The 22,675-nt window shown below is 44.4% G+C and overlaps 1 protein-coding gene across 2 annotated transcripts in view; it reads right to left on the bottom strand.

Moving 5' to 3' along the window:
* The window catches only part of LOC130291114 (ras-like protein family member 11A-like), a 59,453-nt gene extending 51,732 nt beyond the window's left edge, over positions 1-7,721 (bottom strand). The window contains exons 1-3 of one of the 2 annotated variants that reach the window (XR_008847798.1): positions 3,357-3,614; positions 1,663-1,719; positions 517-599 (exon numbers count right to left, since the gene is read on the bottom strand). Coding sequence is in view for 1 of the 2 variants with exons in the window: in XM_056539539.1 (XP_056395514.1) it covers positions 517-599; positions 1,663-1,719; positions 7,405-7,525 (261 nt within the window). In the remaining variant the exon portion in view is untranslated. Of the gene's footprint in view, positions 1-516; positions 600-1,662; positions 1,720-3,356; positions 3,615-7,404 lie in introns of those variants that run through there. The other variant, XM_056539539.1, reaches the window with a different exon arrangement.
* Positions 7,722-22,675: the final 14,954 nt, after the last annotated feature.

Genomic DNA, 22,675 nt, shown 5'->3' with positions numbered 1-22,675 from the left:
CCAGGAAAAATATGGCTCCTGGGACAATGGTCTGTTCACATTTTGTTTTCACTCTACATTTGGCGTATGAAACGGGATAGCTCAAGAACAATGGTATAAGCCAGTAATTACCCATCGAACACAATAAAAGGATATATTTGGCACCTGTACAGGGCATGCACTAAAATACCTACAATAAAAGACGGTAATTTCCAGTAATGTTTGACAAACAAAAAACCTGTATATTTAACTGTATTTTTTTCACTCTTGAGACTAACAGCTGACACATTCCATATTCCACTGTATGGTTATACAAAGGTATACCTTAGAGGTAAATGAGGATTATACCTTCCATACCACCCATTGTATACATCCCAATGTAAACCTATATATAGCAATAACGTAAAGTGGATACAGCCTAAGCTGGACATTTAAATGTAAACGTGTGGAAAAGTAAAAAAAAATATTTTAATGTTAAAATTTTGACCATTTTAAACATATATCATCTAGCAAGTGTAAAAGCTTTATACTGCTTACCTCCATTGAAACATAGGGTGTGTCCTGAACTTGAAGGGAAATTTGTTCCCCATCGATTGTCACTTTTCTTGAGTATAATGCACCTATATAGTAAGAAAACAATTAATTACTGAACTTTAAATTCATGAAAAAATGTAAATACTTAACAATGCAGAAAGAACCACCCCTGTGCAAAAAGTTGGGCTTCTTGAATTTGTCGCAATATTTATGCCAAAAGGTAGATATTGAAAGAGCACAGTGCTGAGACTTGTATTTCTGGGAAGTGATTGGTTCATCTTGCCAAAAGATCTGACCAAAGAACCTTATAGACATCCAAAATCAAAAGGAATGGAAAAGCAGAATTCCAGTAATCCAACTTATTCACCCATCACATCAGTACAAAAATATTGCTATCATTTTATAACTTTATGTAATAGTTATATACGGACTTGATGGATGAAAAAATATGTTTTTGCACCCGATTGCTGAAATGGCGCTTTGCCATTCTTTTGGATTTTGGCCTTAGATTTATGTTTTAACATTTGTTATTTCTGATTCTAGAAGATAAGGAATATATGGACATGCTTTATTGTGTTTATCTTTTAACCTTGTATTTTTATTTAGTCCTATCAGTCTACAGACTATAATTAGGTTTCTTTGCTCTGGGAAACTACTTGTTTGAAGGGTTCCTTAAAATTATGCTGATCATGTGGCGTCTTCCCATACTATCAGTTTAATCTATAGATCTATGGGAAAACATTTCAGCAAGTGTCTAATATCCATGCATTGTCACCACAGTAAAAATTTTGCGTTATACTGTACCTAGTCCTATCTGTGTAATACAGGACAGATCCTAAAGAGTGAGAGGTACCTTTGCTAATCACTCTTCAATCAAGAAATAGGGATCTTAAACATGGGACCCAACATGGGAAGTCCAGATATATAAATCAGTTAGTAGCTAAATTAAAATAGAGCTTTCCATTGAGATGAGGATAGTGTTAGTGAAAGACAGACAGGGTCTCAGATAATATTGATTGTACAAGTTTATCCTCTGCTAATGCCCAGAAAGGATAACCAGGAATCTACAGGCTGCTATGCCATCTATGTTCATTAACTAAGCACATGCTGGGCAATTGATCCTTCTCTCCACCTACTGTTCAAACTTACCAGTGTTTGCTTCATAGTCTCCAATAAATCTCTTTGTGAGAAATCTTACAACCAGAGCTAGGACAAAGGAAAAGAAAAAACCTTAGTAAGTTCCAGTCTGGGAGTGTTACAGAATACATATTTATTGAGTCTTAAATTACTGCTCCACTGCATTTTTGCATCACAGCACCACATGAACATGGTAAAACCTGTATTCTCAATAATTATTTAAGGATACCATCTAGGTGATGTGGTGACAGATTAGATTTTAAGGCCATTCTAAACCTTGACATCTCATACTCAGTCAAGCTTATAAAAGGTGGCTTACAATACAATTTTGTAAAGAGTATTGTCCTTTTGCAAATATATAAACCTTATTTCCTATTCTTTAAAGGGTTACTCCGCTCCCCAGCATCCGGAACATTTAGTTCCTGAACGCTTCCATGTTCACGCCCGCCCCCTCATGACATCACGCCCCGTCAATGTAAGTCTTTGGGAGGGGGCGTGAACACGGAAGCCCGCACACAGCATTCAGGAACTCAATGTTCTGGACGCTGGGGAGCGGAGTAACCCTTTCAAGGAATTCTGACATCAGTGCCACCTGCACTAACCTCTAGGTACAGACAGGTAGTGCAGGTGACACTTATGACAACGATACTTACTTTGTCCCGTTCCGTGGTTCTCCAGCTATCCTCTTCGGTATCCAGGGCCGGCCTTAGGTGTTCAGGCACCCTGTGTGAGCTAACCTTGTGCCCCCCCCTTTTACCCCGTAAACAAACACAAAGAGGAAAAAAATCTTTTTTTTTTATTACAGATAATTTAACTACAACTCCCAGCATTCCCTGGTTGGGAAGCACTAGCATACACACACACACACACACAAACACATAACATAGACTAAAACTCCCAGCATTCCCTGGTTGGGAACAACTAGCATACACACACACATAACAGGGACTACAACTCCCAGCATTCCCTGGTTGGGAACCACTAGCATACACATACACACACATAACAGGGAATACAACTCTCAGCATTCCCTGGTTGGGAAACACTAGCATACACACACACATAACAGGGACTACAACTCCCAGCATTCCCTGGTTTTGAAACACTAGCATACACACACACACACACACACACATAACAGGGACTACAACTCCCAGCATGCCCTGGTTGGGAAACACTAGCATACACACATAACAGGGACTACAACTCCCAGCATTCCCTGGTTTTGAAACACTAGCATACACACACACACACACACATAACAAGGACTACAACTCCCAGCATGTCCCCCCGCTTCTCACATAGAAATCATCCCCAGTCCTTGCAGTGTATGAATCCCGAGCCCGTGTACTTTGTCATCCTGTTCAGTAAACACAGACAGAGCTCAGGCAGAGGAGATGAGGAGCACTGCTCTGGCTTCTTTCTCCCCGTGCAGATCTGCGTCCTCCGTGGGGAGGGGAGATGCAGGAGCCGTGCTCCTCCTCTCTCCCCCTGCTCTGGCTTTTTTCTCCCCGTAAAGACCAGTGTCCTCCTGAGCACGGGTAGATGAGGGAGGGGGTGTACTCTCTCCCCGTGCAGACCTGCGTCCTCCCGAGCTCAGGGAGGGGAGATGAGGGAGGGGGCGTGTACTCTCTCCACGTGCAGACCTGCGTCCCCCAAGCATTTGAAGATGAGGGAGGGGGTGTGTACTCTCTCCCTGTACAGACCTGCATCCTCCCAAGCTCAGGGAGGGTAGATGAGGGAGGGGGCGTGTACCAGTGTACCAGCTCTAGCTTCGGAAATCTTCGGAGGGCTGGGAGAGGAGGGGATGCAAGTTTTCACGGGGCTCAAAATTCCACCTCACACCGGCCTGTTACTCTGCGAGCTGTGTCGGCCACCCGGCGCTCCTGTTGCTATGGCGCCTTGTGCGGCCACACAGCTCGCACACCCCAAAGGCCTGCCCTGTCGGTATCTTCTGCTCAGGGCCCGACTTGGAGAATGGCCAGAGCTTAGTGATGTCACCACTGTTCTCTGCCGGGTCCCGCTGCTAGTAAACAGCAGCGGTGACGTCAGTAAGCTCTGCCCATGCTTCAAGTCGGGCCCAGAGCAGAAGATACAAAGAGGATATCCGGAGAATGTCAGCACTGAATGAGACCAGGTAAGAATCGTTGTCATCAGTGTCATCTGTACTACCTGTCTGTACCAACAGATTAGTGCAGGTGACACTGATGACAGATTTCCTTTAATAAAGGAAGGTTTAGATGTTGTAAATAATGCATTAGTATAACTGTCTTCAAGGGATCACCAAGCACAGTCATGCTGCCCAGCGCTACACCATTTTATGTATTCACGCACATACACACACATTCATTTATGTATTCCTTCATTTATGTATTTATTTATTTATTCATTCATTTATGTATTCACACACACTGGATCCACAGTTGTGGATTTTACATAGCATTCTTGCCTTATAAAATCTGCAGTTGTGAATCTTTAATTGTGGATTTTACTACTTCAAATTCGCAGCGGATCCTGTGTTTGTAAATGCACACTAAGCCACATTTCTGTTAATTTCTTATAGGTTACAAAAGCTAAGAGGGTCTGGTACCAAAAAAAAGAGATGACCTGTCCACAGGTTGCTGACAGATTCACTTTAAGCACTTTCACCAAAAGACTAATTTGAAGATACTGGGTCTAGGTGCAAAATCTGTAACAGAGTCCAAAACTTTACATGCAAGTTACATGACTAGTGTTCTCTTATGTGAGAGAGAATGGTTGGGCCATTTGAAGTACAAGTTTCCTGTTACTGTTGCAACCTATATTCTTAAAGGGGTATTCCAGTCCTAAAAAAACATATTCTCTATTCAACCTCTGAGACTCCTCGCTCTCTAAAATCCTACTTTTCTTGCCAAATGGAATGATGGGTTGCTGAATTGTAGTGATGTACTCTTTTGCGCTACTTTATTTTGCAGAGAGGCAACTAAGCCCCCACTCAGGACCTAGGTGCTACTGCAACCTCTGCACCCTCTATAGTTACATGCATTTTATGAACCCCATAAGAGGAAATAACCTTTGATTTTAGTGATTGTTTGCAAGTAGCCCAGGTGAGACTTGAGTGTAAAAGTATTTTTCAGCTTCAGTATTTAAAAATGAAAAATTACTGAATGGATCTACCAAATGGTACCTACTAGAATGAATAATGTTATATATATGACATCAATATATATAACATTAATATGCACAGATTTTGGAGTTGCTGTCAGAGTTGCTGTATGTACCGTGCTGTCAGAGTTGCTGTATGTACCGTATTTTTCGCCGTATAAGACGCACTTTTTCTTCCCCAAAACTGGGGGGGGAAAAAGTCGGTGCGTCTTATACGGTGAATACACCCCTATCGCGGCGGTCCCTGCGGCCATCAACGGCCGGGACCCGCGGTGAATACAGGACATCACCGATCGCGGTGATGCCCTGTATTAACCCTTCAGACACGGCGATCAAAGCTGACCGCCGCGTCTGAAGGGAAAGTGACACTAACCCGGCTGTTCAGTCGGGCTGTTCGGGACGGCCGCGATTTCACCGCGGCGGTCCTGAACAGCCCGACTGAATAGCCGGGTTAGTGCTTACAGGACACCGGGAGAGACCTTACCTGCCTCCTCGGTGTCTTCTCCATTCAAGGATCCCCTGTATGGCCGGCGCTTTCCTTCCTCGTCATCACGTCGTCACGTACGTGTGTAACAACGTGATGGCGGCGACGGCGCGTGTAATAACGTGATGGCGGCGACGGAGAGCAAGGATACCCGGCCGGCAGCAGAGACATTCTGGAGCGACGGCAACAGCGATGGAGCGACATCCAGGGCAGCGGTGACGGGTCCGGAGCGGCGGGGACACGTGAGTATTACCTCTTATGCAGTGGTCTTCAATCTGCGGACCTCCAGATGTTGCAAAACCACAACTCCCAGCATGCCCGGACAGCCAACGGCTGTCCGGGCATGCTGGGAGTTGTAGTTTTGCAACATCTGGAGTTCCGCAGGTTGAAGACCACTATTGGGTTCAAAATCTTTATTTTTTTAGATTTTGCACCTATAAATTGGGTATGTATCTAATGTGGAAATTGTCCATATTGTATCTTTGTTCGAAAAGTTAGTTTGCAACACAGTGAAGACAATCTGACTACATCATCTCAGAATATGTTTGCACAATATAAGCAACAGGAAAATAATAATTTAGTTTTTAATAATATTTGTTTAGAGTTTTACACTCTTCTGAGACTTAGGCCTGGGCTATATAGGGGGTTTATATTGTGTGACAGTTGCATGACAGACGCACCACTTGGAATGCACTTAATTTGCTTTTCTCTGTGTCTTAATCAAGAAGATGTATAAGATGTATAGCAGTTGCATTTTGATGTAACTTGGCTGTGATCTACATCAGTCATGTGACAGCCATGCTTCAGTAGAACTGAATGGGGACTAAGGCAGCAGTGTTACTTTGCTATTCAATTCTATTAGAGTGTGAATCAAGCAAAGGAAAATCATGCAACAGTCACTTCATACAATTTGATTTGCACAACGCATTTCTGGCTGGGATCTCACAAATGAAGCAGTCGTCTTGTCATGGCCTTAGCAGCTGATGCTTATATCACACATTGTAACAAAGAGTATATTTCTTATTGCTTCCAAACATTTCTATACATTACCATTTTTAAACTATATACAAAATCAGCTCAGTAAGGCTAGGTTCACACTACGTTTTTGCCATACTGTTTTCAATCCGTTTTTCTAAAGAAAACCGTATGGCAAAAAAACGGATAGAACAGTATGGGAAAAAGTAAACCGTATGCGTTTTTTAAACAGTATACTGTTTTTAAAAGTGGATACAGTTCCGTCAGTTTTTATAAAAAAAAAAAAAAAACATACGTTTTTGAAAATTTTGTCCATTTTTAAACCGGAGTCAAAACCGTGGTCAACCACGATTTTGTCTCTGGTTTAAAAACCGTACTGCAACCGCATACGTTTTTTTTTAACATGGACGTCAATGGGAAAAGCACATGTATACGGTTCCATACAGGAAAAACGTATACGTTTTTACTTTGCACATGCGCATTTGAATCTTAAAGTCCCCACCCAAGACCCCTCCCATTAAAAGTGGACAACATTTTCAAAAACGTATATTTTTTTTTTTTATAAAAACTGACGGAACTGTATGCACTTTTAAAAACAGTATACTGTTTAAAAACGCATACGGTTTACTTTTTTCCATACTGTTCCATCCGTTTTTTGCCATACGGTTTTCTTTAGAAAAACGGATCGAAAACAGTATGGCAAAAACGTAGTGTGAACCCAGCCTTAGTTATATGCAACTTTTCAGGAAGTACTATGATAACTATTATATAGATGTCTAAAATTGATATAAACAGCCTTATATGAATACGTATTTCTTATTTCTGCATATATTCTCCATTTTGTCTCTAATGCTGAGAAGAGAATATACAAGAGAATCACTGGCTCTAGTAAATTGCTGTGACATATACATATACACTAGTGAAGGGCTTTGGCAGCACACTACCATTCATTGAGCTTACATTCTAATTCTCTGTGCTGACACTGAGAGCATACAGAAATAGCATTATGGATGCTGGTAAGTATCTAATAGATCCAACAACCCATTAACAATATTACAAACAACATAGAAAAACAGAAAGCTATAATATACCATCTAAATGTGTGCAAACTGGGAGATTGAGAATTACAGGTAGGTATATATCAGTCTTACCTGTTTTTCCAACACCGCTGCCCCCCAGAACCACAATCTTGACGTTCCTGTTAGTATCACAATCCAATAGGGGGTATTCAGGGATAGGAACTAGTAGATAGTTGTGGGAATACTGGGACATAGTCTATGGGGATGAGTGCAGAAAAATGTCCAATGGGAATGACAAAGTATTATTATTATTAGGTTCCACGGCTTCTTGAATCTAATATCATTTTTGAAAGTAGGTCAGGCTGCTGAGACCTCCAAAGGCAAAACAGAACTGTCCCCACACTGAGGGACTTGGTCAAAGGCAGAGGGGAACTTTTCTCTCCCAGCTTGAGTGAAAACTGATTCCTCCATCCAACATCCAATCAGAAGTTGTTCATTGACATTCCATGGGGAGGGGATATGGGAAATAGTGATTTTAACTGTATCTCTTCCACAGATACTTCTTCTGTAGATAACATTTTAGACATCCATATCTTTCCTGTGCAGATTGTATATAAAATCAACTAAAAAGCTTGAAGTACTATATATCAACTTTTTATTTAAAAATCAATATTGTCCTTTAAGTCTTTGCTTGCTGCACCTTTTGATCCAAACCTCATTATAAGTAATTTTTAAAAACTGTTTCATAATCATATGATTTTTGCTAAAAGGGAGGATCTGAACTATATCTTTAGGGAGCTTTAAAAAATAAAAAAAAAAGAATGCACATAGATACACATAAGAATTGACTTACAGTGTATGTTCAAAGGTACACAAACATCTTCACATACACAAAAAATGAAACATTTACATAGTAGAAAGTTGTTTCACAGAAAGAAACTCTGAATCCCAAAGAATGCCTATAGCGTTAGATATTCTGAATAGAAATGGTTAAACCGAACTGTTGGTTCTTCAGTTTGAGAAGGAGTTTAGGCTTCATTGATTTAATCCTTATACTTGTGAGACACCCTGCTAGAGGGAGACAGAGAACAATAAGTCCTGGAGACTGTGAGTCAGTTGTAAAACATGCAGCCTTTCAAAGACTGATACTAAATGTAGCGCTAGAACCTTGTCCACATCTAGAGGTAGTAGCAGACTTTCTCAAACTATAGTTTTAATGGGTTGTGTATGTTAGAGACATGAGTTCCTATGCCATGATTAATGATCAAATGTAGCTTTGTATAATATCATTATCTAGCTAATATTCTTGTGATGTTTTGTTGCAGAATTAATTTAAAGGGGTTATCCATCATAAGGTGATTTTAGTATGTACCTGGCAGACAGTAATGGACATGCTTAGAAAGGATCTGCGCTTGTCTTGGGGCTAAATGGCTATGTTGTGAGATTACCATAATCTTTTTGTGAACTAGCTATTTCCTGTTTGTTCCCGTAAACTACAAGTCCCATGATTCCTTGTTTGTAAGTGTGCAGTCACTTTTCTCCCTCCCACGCATCAGCCATCCCACCATTGAAACACACCTGTGATCTCTTCAAAGCAAAATACCAGTATTTTATGACCTGGGTGCCTCCAGCTGTTGCAAAACTACAATTCTTGGAAAATGTTCCCGCCCAGCGGTCACTCCACCCATTGAAGCAAAGACAGGCTTCCTCTGAACACCTGACTAGTGATGTAACCTGGGAAAACCTGAGATAACAGTCATTTTGTACGCTGTTAGAAATAAACATTGGGGCCAAAATAACAGAAGAATTGTGAGACCACCATGAAACACAGGTACAGACACTATATAATGAACTACACTAACTTTACAGCCCCTGTAGCATAGTCAGATAAAAAAAAAATTCCTGGAATACCCCTTTAACATAAAGCTGGTATATTTTCATGTCATGGAAAATTTAGATATGAGGATCTAACTATAGTAGTAACAGTTTATACTAAAGTAAAAGATTACAATATTGTTGTCATAATGTCCTATGAATAGGGGATAAGATGTATAAAGCCGGAATACCTCTTTAATGTACATTTGATGATAAATATTTATATTGCAAAAATACAAAATTATTATAGCATTAATGCCTATATTAGCGAACCAGAAAAATATATTTTCTATGAAGTTTTCAGGTTATTTAGTAAAGGTACATTGGGGCAAAAAAGTATTTAGTCAGCCACCAATTGTGCAATTGTGCAATTACTTCCACTTAAAAAGAAGAGAGGCCTGCAATTTTAATCATAGGTATACCTCAACTATGAGAGATATAATGAGAACAAAAATCCATAAAATCACATTGTCTGACTTTTAAAGAAATTATTTGCAAATTATGGTGGAAAATAGAGATTTGGTCAATAACAAAAGTCCATCTCAATACTTTGTTATATACCCTTTGTTGGCAATGACAGAGGTCAAAGGTTTTCGATAAGTCTTCACAAAGTTTTCACACATTGTTTCTGGTGTTTTGGCCCATTCCTTTATGCATATCTCCTCTAGAGCAGTGATGTTTTGGGGGCTGTCGCTGGGCAACGAGGACTTTCGACTCCCTCCAAAGGTTTTCTATGGGGTTGAGATCTGGAGACTGATTAGGCCACTCCAGGACCTTGAAATGCTTCTTACGAAGCCACTCCTTCGTTGCCCGGGGAGTGTGTTTGGGATCAATGTGATGCTGAAAGACCCAGCCACATTTTATCTTCAATGCCTTTGCTGATGGAAGGAGGTTTTCACTTAAAATCTCACAATACATGGCCCCATTCATTCCTTCCTTTATACGGATCAGTCGTCCTGGTCCCTTGGCAGAAAAACAGCCACAAAGCATGATGTTTCCACCGCCATGCTTCACAGTAGGTATGGTGTTCTTTGGATGCAACTCAGCATTCTTTCTCCTCCAGACACAATGAATTGAGTTTTTACCAGAAAACTTCAGACGAGCCCGGACATGTACTGGCTTAAGCACATCTGGCACGGCATGATTTGAATCCCTTGCGGTGTAGTGTGCTACTGATGGTAGCCTTTGTTACTTTGGTCCCAGCTCTCTGAAGGTCATTCACTAGGTCCCCCCGTTTGGTTCTGGGATTTTTGCTCACCATTCTTGTGACCATTTTGACACCACCGGGGGAGATTTTGCGTGGAGCCCCAGATCGAGGGAGATTATCAGTGGTCTTGTATGTCTTCCATTTTCTAATAATTGCTCCCACAGTTGATTTCTTCACACCAAGCTGCTTGCTTATTGCAGATTCAGTCTTCCCAGCCTGGTGTAGGTCTACAATTTTGTTTCTTGTGTCCTTCGACAGCTCTTTGGTCTTGGCCTTAGTGGAGTTTGAATTGTGACTGTTTGAAGTTGTGGACAGGGGTCTTTTATACTGATAACAAGTTCAAACAGGTGTCATTAATACAGGTAACGAGTGGAGGACAGAAGTTACAGGTCTGTGAGAGCCAGAAATCTTGCTTGTTTATAGGTGACCAAATACTTACTTTCCACCATAATTTGCAAATAAATTCTTAAAAAATCGGACACTGTGATTTTATGGAATTTTTTTCTCATTATGTCTCTCATAGTTGAGGTATACCTATGATGAAAATTACAGGCCTCTCTCATCTTTTTAAGTGAGGGAACTTGCACAATTGGTGGCTGACAATACTTTTTTGCCCCACTGAATTACTGTTATAATATTGTTACGCCTAGCGCTCCGGGTCCCCACTCCTCCCCGGAGCGCGTACGGCGTCTCTCTCTCCGCAGCGCCCCGGTCGGTCCCGCTGACCGGGAGCGCTGCACTGTCATGGCCGTCGGGGATGCGATTCGCACAGCGGGACGCGCCCGCTCGCGAATCGCATCCCAGGTCACTTACCCGTTCCCGTCCCCTGCTGTCATGTGCTGGCGCGCGCGGCTCCGCTCTCTAGGGCGCGCGCGCGCCAGCTCCCTGAGACTTAAAGGGCCAGTGCACCAATGATTGGTGCCTGGCCCAATTAGCTTAATTGGCTTCCATCTGCTCCCTGCCTTTATCCGACCTCCTCCCATGCACTCCCTTGCCGGATCTTGTTGCCTTGTGCCAGTGAAAGCGTTTTGTGTGTCCAAAGCCTGTGTACCAGTACTACTGCTATCCACCCTGACTACGAACCTTGCCGCCTGCCCCCGACCTTCTGCTACGTCCGACCTTGCTTCTGTCTACTCCCTTGTACCGCGCCTATCTTCAGCAGCCAGAGAGGTTGAGCCGTTGCTAGTGGATACGACCTGGTCACTACCGCCGCAGCAAGTCCATCCCGCTTTGCGGCGGGCTCTGGTGAAAACCAGTAGTGACTTAGAACCGGTCCACTAGCACGGTCCACGCCAATTCCTCTCTGGCACAGAGGATCCACCTCCTGCCAGCCGGCATCGTGACAGTAGATCCGGCCATGGATCCCGCTGAAGTTCCTCTGCCTGTTGTCGCCGACCTCCCCACACTGGTCGCCCAGCAATCCCGACAGATTGCCCAACAAGATCACCAGCTGTCGTACTTGACCACCATGACTCAGCAACTCCAGTCGCAGCTACAGCAGATTCAGTCTCAGCTACAGCAGCAGCAACCATCTCCTCCGCCAGCTCCTGCACCTCTTCCGCAGCGAGTGGCCACTCCTAGCCTCCGCCTGTCCTTGCCGGACAAATTTAATGGGGACTCTAAGTTTTGCCGTGGCTTTCTTTCGCAATGTTCCCTGCATTTGGAGATGATGTCGGATCAGTTTCCTACTGAAAGGTCTAAGGTGGCTTTCGTAGTCAGCCTTCTGTCTGGAAAAGCCCTGTCATGGGCCACACCGCTCTGGGACCGCAATGACCCCGTCACTGCCTCTGTACACTCCTTCTTCTCGGAAATTCGAAGTGTCTTTGAGGAACCTGCCCGAGCCTCTTCTGCTGAGACTGCCCTGTTGAACCTGGTCCAGGGTAATTCTTCCGTTGGCGAGTACGCCATACAATTCCGTACTCTTGCTTCTGAACTTTCCTGGAATAATGAGGCCCTCTGCGCGACCTTTAAAAAAGGCCTATCCAGCAACATTAAAGATGTTCTGGCCGCACGAGATACTCCTACCAACCTGCATGAACTCATTCATCTAGCCACTCGCATTGACATGCGTTTTTCTGAGAGGCATCAAGAGCTCCGCCAGGAAAAAGACTTAGATCTCTGGACACCTCTCCCACAGTCTCCATTGCAATCTGCGCCTAGGCCTCCCGCCGAGGAGGCCATGCAAGTGGATCGGTCTCGCCTGACCCTGGAAGAGAGGAATCGCCGTAAGGAAGAGAATCTTTGTCTGTACTGTGCCAGTACCGAGCATTTCTTGGTGGATTGCCCCATCCGTCCTCCACGCCTGGGAAACGTACACACGCACCCAGCTCACGTGGGTGTGGCGTCTCTTGGCTCTAAGTCTGCTTCTCCACGTCTCACGGTGCCTGTACGGATTTCTTCTTCAGCCAGCTCTTCCCTCTCAGCCGTGGCCTGCCTGGACTCTGGTGCCTCTGGGAATTTTATTCGGGAGTCCTTGGTGAATAAATTCTGCATCCCGGTGACCCGTCTTGTCAAGCCACTCCACATTTCCGCGGTCAACGGAGCCAGGTTGGATTGCACCGTGCGTTTCCGCACGAAGCCCCTCCTAATGTGCATCGGACCTCATCATGAGAAAATTGAGTTTTTGGTCCTCCCCAATTGCACTTCTGAAGTTCTCCTTGGACTACCCTGGCTTCTACACCATTCCCCAACCCTGGATTGGTCCACAGGGGAGATCAAGAGCTGGGGTACCTCTTGCTTCAAGGACTGCCTTATACCGGTTACCAGTACTCCCTGCCGTGACCCTGTGGTTCCTCCTGTATCCGGTCTCCCTAAGGTCGTTATGGACTCTGCCCGCCTTAAGAAGTGCCTCTCCCCCCCTCCCAGTCCAGTCAGGCAAGCCTCGGTGCCTCCTCATGGCCCTCGTCCTGGTGTCACACTGCCCCGTGCCAGGCCTCGCCCTCTGCCCTCCCTCCCCATTCCCACTCCTGCTGTACTGCCTGCCGTTGAGGAATCCCTCCATCCTTTCCCGGTGTCCTCATCCCAGGGGAGGCAGTTACCGGACAAAGAGAAGGGGAGACCTAAGGGGGGGGGGTACTGTTACGCCTAGCGCTCCGGGTCCCCGCTCCTCCCCGGAGCGCGTACGGCGTCTCTCTCTCCGCAGCACCCCGGTCGGTCCCGCTGACCGGGAGCGCTGCACTGTCATGGCTGTCGGGGATGCGATTCGCACAGCGGGACGCGCCCGCTCGCGAATCGCATCCCAGGTCACTTACCCGTTCCCGTCCCCTGCTGTCATGTGCTGGCGCGCGCGGCTCCGCTCTCTAGGGCGCGCGCGCGCCAGCTCCCTGAGACTTAAAGGGCCAGTGCACCAATGATTGGTGCCTGGCCCAATTAGCTTAATTGGCTTCCATCTGCTCCCTGCCTTTATCTGACCTCCTCCCATGCACTCCCTTGCCGGATCTTGTTGCCTTGTGCCAGTGAAAGCGTTTTGTGTGTCCAAAGCCTGTGTACCAGTACTACTGCTATCCACCCTGACTACGAACCTTGCCGCCTGCCCCCGACCTTCTGCTACGTCCGACCTTGCTTCTGTCTACTCCCTTGTACCGCGCCTATCTTCAGCAGCCAGAGAGGTTGAGCCGTTGCTAGTGGATACGACCTGGTCACTACCGCCGCAGCAAGTCCATCCCGCTTTGCGGCGGGCTCTGGTGAAAACCAGTAGTGACTTAGAACCGGTCCACTAGCACGGTCCACGCCAATTCCTCTCTGGCACAGAGGATCCACCTCCTGCCAGCCGGCATCGTGACAAATATTTTCCTATTTTTACACAGAAGAATTATGCATCACATAGATTTTACTAACTCTTAGGCTAAATTATTCTGATTCTGATGTGTAGCTATGCCACAGTCTGGTTATCTTTCTGCAGTGGTCACAAATTTGTCATGTACGATTTGTCACAAAATTAGTCCTCAATGTGTCGCAAATCTACACCAGCCATGACCTGGCTTACAACACTGGTTATTTTATGCTGCACTCCTCCTGGTTCCTTCATCCAGCGCCAATATCTCCTACTACACGGTCTAATTGCTTATCTATTAACACTGGTTATTGACAGCATTTGTAAAAAGTCACATATTTTGGCACAATAGGTTAAGCAGTGGAAGAAAAAGTTGCAGAGAAGGAACCATACAAAGTGGTGTACTGAAGTGTCACTTAAAAAAAAAAAAAAGTGTACAAGCACCATATTTATCACATGACATGCAACCAATCAATAAATTTGGCGCACATACACAATAGACCAGATTTATCAAACTGAGCGAGAGAAAAACGTGAGATATTTTCCAGCTCAGATTTCCTACCTTTACGAGTTCTGGTAAAAAGTAGGCTGAGCTGTGATTGGTTGTTATGGGGAAATCTCTCAGCTTTTCTCTCGCACAGTTTGATAAGTCTGAGTGATTATCGTTCACCTACACCATTCTTTACAAATAGCCCTGCAGCTGCATTAGAAAACTAAATGTGCTCTGTTGCTTTAAGCGATAGATCGCCTAAATATTTACAAGCGCTCCAGTAAATTGAAATCCTATATGTTCTTGGCAGCGTGGAAGGTTATTGCAAAATCATGTGAGCTTTTGAAATGTTTGGAGCGGGTATGAGCTACTTTATTGTTAATGTATGCTACAAGCAACTAAACCACAAGAGAAAATAAGGATTATCAAGAAACTGGCACACATGTACCAAGCCTTATGAGACTCAGGAGTCCCTTTATCACTCCCTCCCTGTACAGTACAGGAGCCATTTATCCTCCCCTCCCCTCCCCTATATATTACAGGAGCCGCTCTGTCATAATCTGTTTTTTTTCTTTAAAATAAATGTTAAAGGGGTACTCTGCCCCTAGACATCTTATCCCCTATCAAAAGGATAGGAGATAAGATGTCTGATCGCGGGGGTCCCTCCACTGGAGACCCCTGCAATCTCAGCTGCGGCACCCCCTGTCATCACTGCACATAGCAAACTCACTCTGTGTGTAATGATGGGCGATACGGGGCATTGTGATGTCACGACTCCACCCCCTCGTGACGTCACGGCCAGCCCCCTAATTCAAGTCTATGGGAGGGGGCGTGGTGGCCATCACACCCCCTCCCATAAACTTGCATTAAGGGGGCAGGCTGTGACATCATGATGCTCCGGCCCCTGTATCACCTGTCATTACGCACAGAGTGAGTTTGCTCTGTGCAGTGATGACAGCAGGGTGCTGCTGCTCCTAGATTGCGGGGGTCCCCAGCGGTGGGATCCCCGCGATCAGACATCTTAACCCCAATCCTTTGGATAGCGGATAAGATGTCTAGGGACTGAGTACCCCTTTAACCCTTCCCAATTTAGTACGTATGCATACGTCCTTGCAACTGACATGTTCCTGCAACAGGACGTATGCATACATCCTGCATTCTCACTGCACTTCAGTATGCGGTGCACGAGAACAGCGGTGGGACCCAACTGTCATTCACAACTGCCGAGATTGAGATTGCTCTGGTCTCGGCAGTATTAACCCTACAGATGAAATGGTCAGTACAGACCTTGGCATCTCTACAATTGCCATGGGAAGGGGGGTCCCCATCAGCGATTGCAGGGTCCTGATGGTTTCAATGGCAGAAGGAAGCCAGCTGATGGCCTCCTGTCTGCTGAGTATGGAAGCCTTTAAGGTCCAGCACAGTAGCATTGCTAGGGGGCTGCCGGGGATGCGCACCGCACCGGTTGACACCCCCTGGTGGGGTGACACTTTGTCCGACCTTCCTGCTATTTCACCCAATGCAACCATTCCACAGAAAGAGAAATTACATTCCTGGTGTCTGTGTCCCACTGTGCACAGCCTGCCAGATTGAATGATATTGGTGGGCAGAGCGTAGCCGAGCTGCAGTGAGGCTGGTGTCACGAAGGAAGACAGAGCAAGAGCAGTCAAAACAGCAGTAGTCAATCCACAAGAAAAAGCAAGGTGCTGAGGAGGGGACGGGGGGTCTGCCACACTCTAATGGAAGGTGGGGGGGGGGGGTTCTGCATGGTAATGGAAGGTGTGGGGGAAGAGGGTTCTGCTGCACAGAAATGGAGGGGGGAGGGGGTTCTGCTGCACAGTAATGGTAGGTGTGGGGGTACAAGGGGGGGTCTGCTGCACAGAAATTGAAGGTGTGGGAGGAGGAGAGGTCTGCTGCACAATAATGGTAGGTGTGAGAGGAGGGGGGGGACTGCTGCACAATAATGATAGGTGTGGGGGGACGGGGGTCTGCTGCACAATAAGGGAAGGTGTGGGAGAGGGGGGTATGTTGCATAGTAATGGGATTTGTGAGGGGGGTGGAAGTTTGCTGCACAATAATGGAAGTTGTGGGGGAGGGAAGGTTTGCTGCACAATAACAGAAGGGGGTGGAAGCTTGTGGCACAGTGCGTTGTAGTAGTATATTCAAAGGTTGCAGTGTGTGGCAGTATTATATTCACAGGGTACAGTGTGTGGCAGTGGCACTATTATATTCAGAGGGTGCAATGTGTTGTGGTATTATAATCAGAGAGTACAGTGTGTGGCAGTATTATATTCAGAGGGTACAGTGTGTGGCAGTGGCACTATTATATTCAGAGGGTGCAGTGTGTGGCAGTGGCATTATTATATTCAGATGGTGCAGTGTGCTGTGGTATTGTAATCAGAGTGTACAGTGTGTGGCAGTATTATATTCAGAGGGTACAGTTTGTGGCAGTTGCACTATTATATTCAGAGGGTACAGTGTGTGGCAGTGGCACTATTATATTCAGAGGGAGCAGTGTGTGGCAGTGGCATTATTATATTCGGATGGTGCAGTGTGCTGTAGTATTATAATCAGAGTGTACAGTGTGTGGCAGTATTATATTCAGAGAGTGCAGTTTGTTGAAGTATTATAATCAGAGTGTACAGTGTGTGGCAGTATTATATTCAGAGGGTACAGTTTGTGGCAGTGGCACTATTATATTCAGAGGGTGCAGTGTGTTGTGGCATTATAATAAGAATATACAGTGTGTGGCAGTATTGTATTCAGAGGTCACAGTGTTATGCTGTTCTGTTGAATTCTTTCTCTAATGTTTTGATTTTTGTTTTAGATTCCTATCTGAAAGTTATCTTCAAAAAGGCATGTATTATTTAAATTACTTACAGTATGTATTTTATAACATAACAATGATATGTTTAAAAATGTTAACCCTTCTAGTACTTATCAGCTGCTGCTCCAGAGTAAGTTGTGTGGTTTCTTCCAGTCTGACCACAGTGCTCTCTGCAGACACCTCTGTCCGTGTAAGGATCTGTGCAGAGCATGTGCAAATCTGAGCATGTGCAGAGCATGTGCAAACCACTTCTATTCTGGTCAGACAGATAGAAACTACACAACTTTCTCTGTAGTATACAGCAGCTGATAAGTACTGGAAGGGTTAAGATTTTTTAATTGAAGTAATTTATTACATTTAAGACCCAACAGTCTGAAGTAATTCCCTGTCATATGTCTAAATAATTCTGAGACTGGGTACAATTTTCTTTCCTTACCTGAGGTGGTTTGTTTGGTAGAGGCATTTCTGAAAAAATCTCCTGGATGAAACCTTGATCTCTGTAATATGGCTTTCTTGCTAGTCCCTGAGTGTACTTTTTGGTCTGGCCTTGGGACTGATACAACTGACCCTCCAAATGAAAGGGTCTCTTAAACTGATAGGAAGGATTTTTTAAATCAGAAAATGACTTGCTGGCTCTCTATCTGCCTTTAACTTCCTGATTGAATTCTGGACCAAACAGGTTGGAATTATCCAAATTAGGATATTCATGACATTTTGGAGCTAACCCTGATACTCCTGCTGCCATTAGCCAACGTGGTCTTCTTGCATTAGGGATGTAATTGAAGGACTGTCCTATAATAAGGACTGCCCTACTTGCCGCCTTCAGTAAAATCATCTTTAAGTTTAGCAAAACACTTGGGTCAATATTTGGATTTTCTCCCTGATGTGCTCTATTAAGCTGCATCAGCAATTTTAAACTAGATTTTCCCCATAGTATTATCCGTTAAATCATTATGGGCTACATTGCCAATGGTAGAAAGCAAAGAATTTCTGGTGTTAGTAGTGCCTGTATATCTGGTATACCTATATAATTTCTTAAAACAGGGTCATTTTTTTATTAACCCCTTCATGACCCAGCCCATGTTCACCTTCAGGACCTGGGCATTTTTTGAAAATCTGACCACTGTCACTTTAAGCATTAATAACTCTGGAATGTTTTTAGTTATCATTCTGATTCCTAGATTATTTTTCCGTGACATATTCTACTTTATGTTATTGGTTAAATTTCACTGATATTTGCATCCTTTCTTGGTAAAAAATCTAAAAATTTCATGAAAATTTTGAAAATTTAGCATTTTTCTAACTTTGAAAGTCTCTGCTTGAAAGGAAAATGGATATTCCAAATAAATTACATATTGATTCACATATACAATATGTCTACTTTGTGTTTGCATAAAAAAATTGACAAGTTTTTACTTTTGAAAGACACCAGAGGGCTTCAAAGTTCCGCAGCAATTTTCCAATTTTTCTCAAGATTTTCAAAATCGTACTTTTTCAGGGCCCAGTTCAGGTTGGAAGTGGATTTTAAGGGTCTTCATATTAGAAATACCCCATAAATGCACCCCCCAAAGTATTCAAAATGACATTCAGTAAGTTTTAACCCTTTAGGTGTTTCACAGTAATAGCAGCAAAGTGAAGGAGAAAATTCTAAATCTTCATTTTTTACACTCGCATGTTCTTGTAGACCCAATTTTTGAATTTTTACAAGGGGTAAAAGGAGAGAAATCACCCTAAAATTTGTAACCCAATTTCTCTCGAGTAAGGAAATAGGTCATATGTGTATGTCAAGTGTTCGGCGGGCGCAGTAGAGGGCTCAGAAGGGAAGGAGCGACAATGGGATTTTGGAGAGTGAGTTTTTCTGAAAGGGTTTTTGGGGGGCATGTCCCATTTAGGAAGCCCCTATGGTGCCAGAACAGTGGACCCCCCCCACATGTGACCCCATTTTGGAAACTACACCCCTCAGGGAATGTAATAAGGGGTGCAGTGAGCATTTACACCCCACTGGCGTTTGACAGATATTTGAAACAGTGGACTGTGCAAATGAAAAATTTTATTTTTCATTTTCACAGACCACTGTTCCAAAAAATCTGTCATACGCCAGTGGGGTGTAAATTCTCACTGCACCCCTTATTACATTCTGTGAGGGGTGTAGTTTCCAAAATGGGGTCACATATGGATATTTATTGTTTTGCGTTTGTCAGAACTGCTGTAACAATCAGCCACCCCTGTGCAAAGCACCTCAAATGTACATGGTGCACTCTCCCTTCTGGGCCTTGTTGTGCGCCCCCAGAGCACTTTGCGCCCACATATGGGGTATCTCCGTACTCGGGAGAAATTGCATTACAAATTTTGAGGGTCTTTTTTCCCTTTTACCTCTTGTGAAAATGAATAGTATAGGGCAACACCAGCATGTCAGTGTAAAAAATGTATTTTTTTACACTAACATGCTGGTGTAGACCCCAACTTCACCTATTCATAAGGGGTTAAAGAAGAAAAAGCCCCCCAAAATTTGTAAGGCAATTTCTCCTGAGTACGGCGATACCCCATATGTGTCCCAAAACTGTTGCCCTGAAATATGACAGGGCTCCAAAGTGAGAGAGCGCCATGCGCATTTGAGGCCTAAATTAGGGATTTGCATAGGGGTGGACATAGGGGTATTCTATGCCAATGATTCCCAAACAGGGTGCCTTCAGCTGTTGCAAAACTCCCAGCATGCCTGGACAGTCAATGGCTGTCCGGCAATACTGGGAGTTGTTATTTTGCAACAGCTGGAGGCTCCGTTTTGGAAACAGTAGCGTACCAGACGTTTTTCATTTTTTGGGGGAGGGGGGCTGTGTAGAGGTATGTGTATATGTATATGTATTCACATTGGGGGGAGGGGGCAAACATCCAGCTGTTGCAAACTCAGAGCATGCCCTTTGGCTGTCCGTGCATGGTGGGAGTTGTAGTTTTGCAACAGCTGGAGGAACACTGGTTTGGAAACACTAAGTTAAGTAATAAACTTTCAATTGTTTTGCAACCAAACTTAGTGTTTCCAAACCAGTGTGCCTCCAGCTGTTGCAAAACTACAACTCCCAGCATGCATGGTCTGTCAGTACATGCTGGGAGTTATAGTTTTGCAACAATTGCAACAGCTGGAGGCACTTTGGTAGGAAACGAACAATGTTTCCCAACTAGTGTGCCTCCAGTTGTTGCAAAACTACAACTCCCAGCATGCCCAGACTGTCCAGGCATGCTGGAAGTTGTAGTTCGGCAATATCTGAAGGATCAGATGTTGCCGAACTACAACTTCCAGCATGCTTGGGCAGTCTGGGCATGCTTGGAGTTGTAGTTTTGCAACATCTGGAGGTCCACAGTTTGGAGACCACTGTATAATGGTCTCCAATCTGTGCTCTTCCAGATGTTAGAGAACTACAACTCCCAGCATGCCTGGACAGACTGAGCATGCTGAGATTTGTAGTTTTGCAACATCTGGAAGAGCACAGATTGGAGACCATTATACAGTGGTCTCCAAACTGTGGACCTCCAGATGTTGCAAAACTACAACTCCCAGCATGTCCAGAAAGCCAAAGGCTGTCTGGGCATGCTGGGAGTTGCAGTTTTGAAACTCCCAGAGGCAGCAGTGAGATCGCTTTACGGCGATCTCACTGCTGCCAATGAAGATGCCGCCCTGCTGCCGGAAACTCTCCGCCGGGACGCAACGCCGCCGGGACCGCCTGGAGGACGCCGCTCATTTGTATGATTATCTGGATTGGTGTTACCAGATGGTCACAAGCACAGTACTGTCCTTCCTCCTTCCGCTGTAGAAGGAGAAGCTTCGTATAGGGAACTGCGGGATGAGGTGTTCAAACAAGATGAGGATGTTGAACTACTGTTATTTAGCCTTGGGAAAATGGTGTTAGGTGCAGTTTTATCTTCCCTTTAAAGAGGGTGCACCTTTTTATAGCCAGACATTCCTTCAGGGTCTGACTCTAAGGTGTCTGAGTGGAAGGAGTCTCTATTATCTACTCTGTTCTCTTCTTTCCTGGAGGGGTGTCAGAAGAGGTGGAGGAGGAGAAGAACAGTCTTTTATGGCAGCGCTGGTTCTGAAGGGAAAACCCTGCAAAAGCTGACGCTGTGAATGTGAACGTATCCTCCTCCTTTGCCTCTGGAAACATTCTGAGATAAGCTCACATGAACGTGACCACTGCTGCTACGGAGAGCAACAGTGTTCACTTTCCAGTGGACTTTGGGAGGCGCTGTTGGTACCCATCAGCTGTTTGTTGGGTGGCTGCCTCCCTCCCTCATATAGAACAAAACTCATTGATTTGCTCCTTTGGTATCTGTGGCTGGTGCATACACTTGAATAATAGTGATATTGACTAGGGTACCAAACATTCGTATAGAAGTGAGGCAGTCATTCACTGGATTGTCCTAAGCTGCGGTCCTAAGCTTTATCATAATGATGATGTCATACCTTCTGTGACCTATTCTCCCAGAGTACTAAACCAAGTGTTGCTCAGATCCATTTCAAATCACTGATGATAAGTGTCATGACAGTCTGCGGGAACAGGGATAATGAGCCCTAAATTGACCCTAAAAAAACTCTCCCTGCCCACTTGCCCATCCATCCTAAGCGATAGATCGACAATGTGGAGCACGTCCCTCCCTGCGCTACAGTGCAGTGGAGTAAAAAAATAAAATAATATACATAGTCGGTCACAGGCCAGAAATGCAAAACTACTAGACAACCAGATATACCAGACAGAATACAAATACTAACAGGGCAGAATATAAACAGGCAAATTGATCAGGAACATAGGACACTGTTCACAAACAGATACAAGTTCAACGGACAAAGATCAGATCAACAAAACAAGTTATAAATATAGAACACTGTTCACACTGGACACAGACAACTTACAAACAGATTAGGTCCAGAACACAAGACTGGGAGCAAACAGGAATGAAAACTCAATCCCCCAGAAAACCTCCAGAAAACTCAATCTCCTAGAGTCCACCATGGAGCACAGAGATATCTTGTAGTAAAACTCCGTTCCCCAGAGTCTCATTAAAAAAGGTCACAGGGAAGTCTTGTTACAATAAAACTCAGAAAACGGATACAAGAAAACTCATAGTGTGAACAGCGACTTAGCAGAACGGACAATACTATCTAGAGATGAGCGAATCGAAGTTGACAAACCCGAATTCGTTACGAATTTCATGAAAAATGTGATTCGCAACGAATACGAA

The sequence above is a fragment of the Hyla sarda genome, chromosome 9 (genome assembly GCF_029499605.1).
Source record: "Hyla sarda isolate aHylSar1 chromosome 9, aHylSar1.hap1, whole genome shotgun sequence".
NCBI classification, from domain to species: Eukaryota; Metazoa; Chordata; class Amphibia; order Anura; family Hylidae; genus Hyla; species Hyla sarda.
Note: the sequence above shows the minus strand (reverse complement) of the source record. Positions and strands in the feature narration are given on the sequence as shown.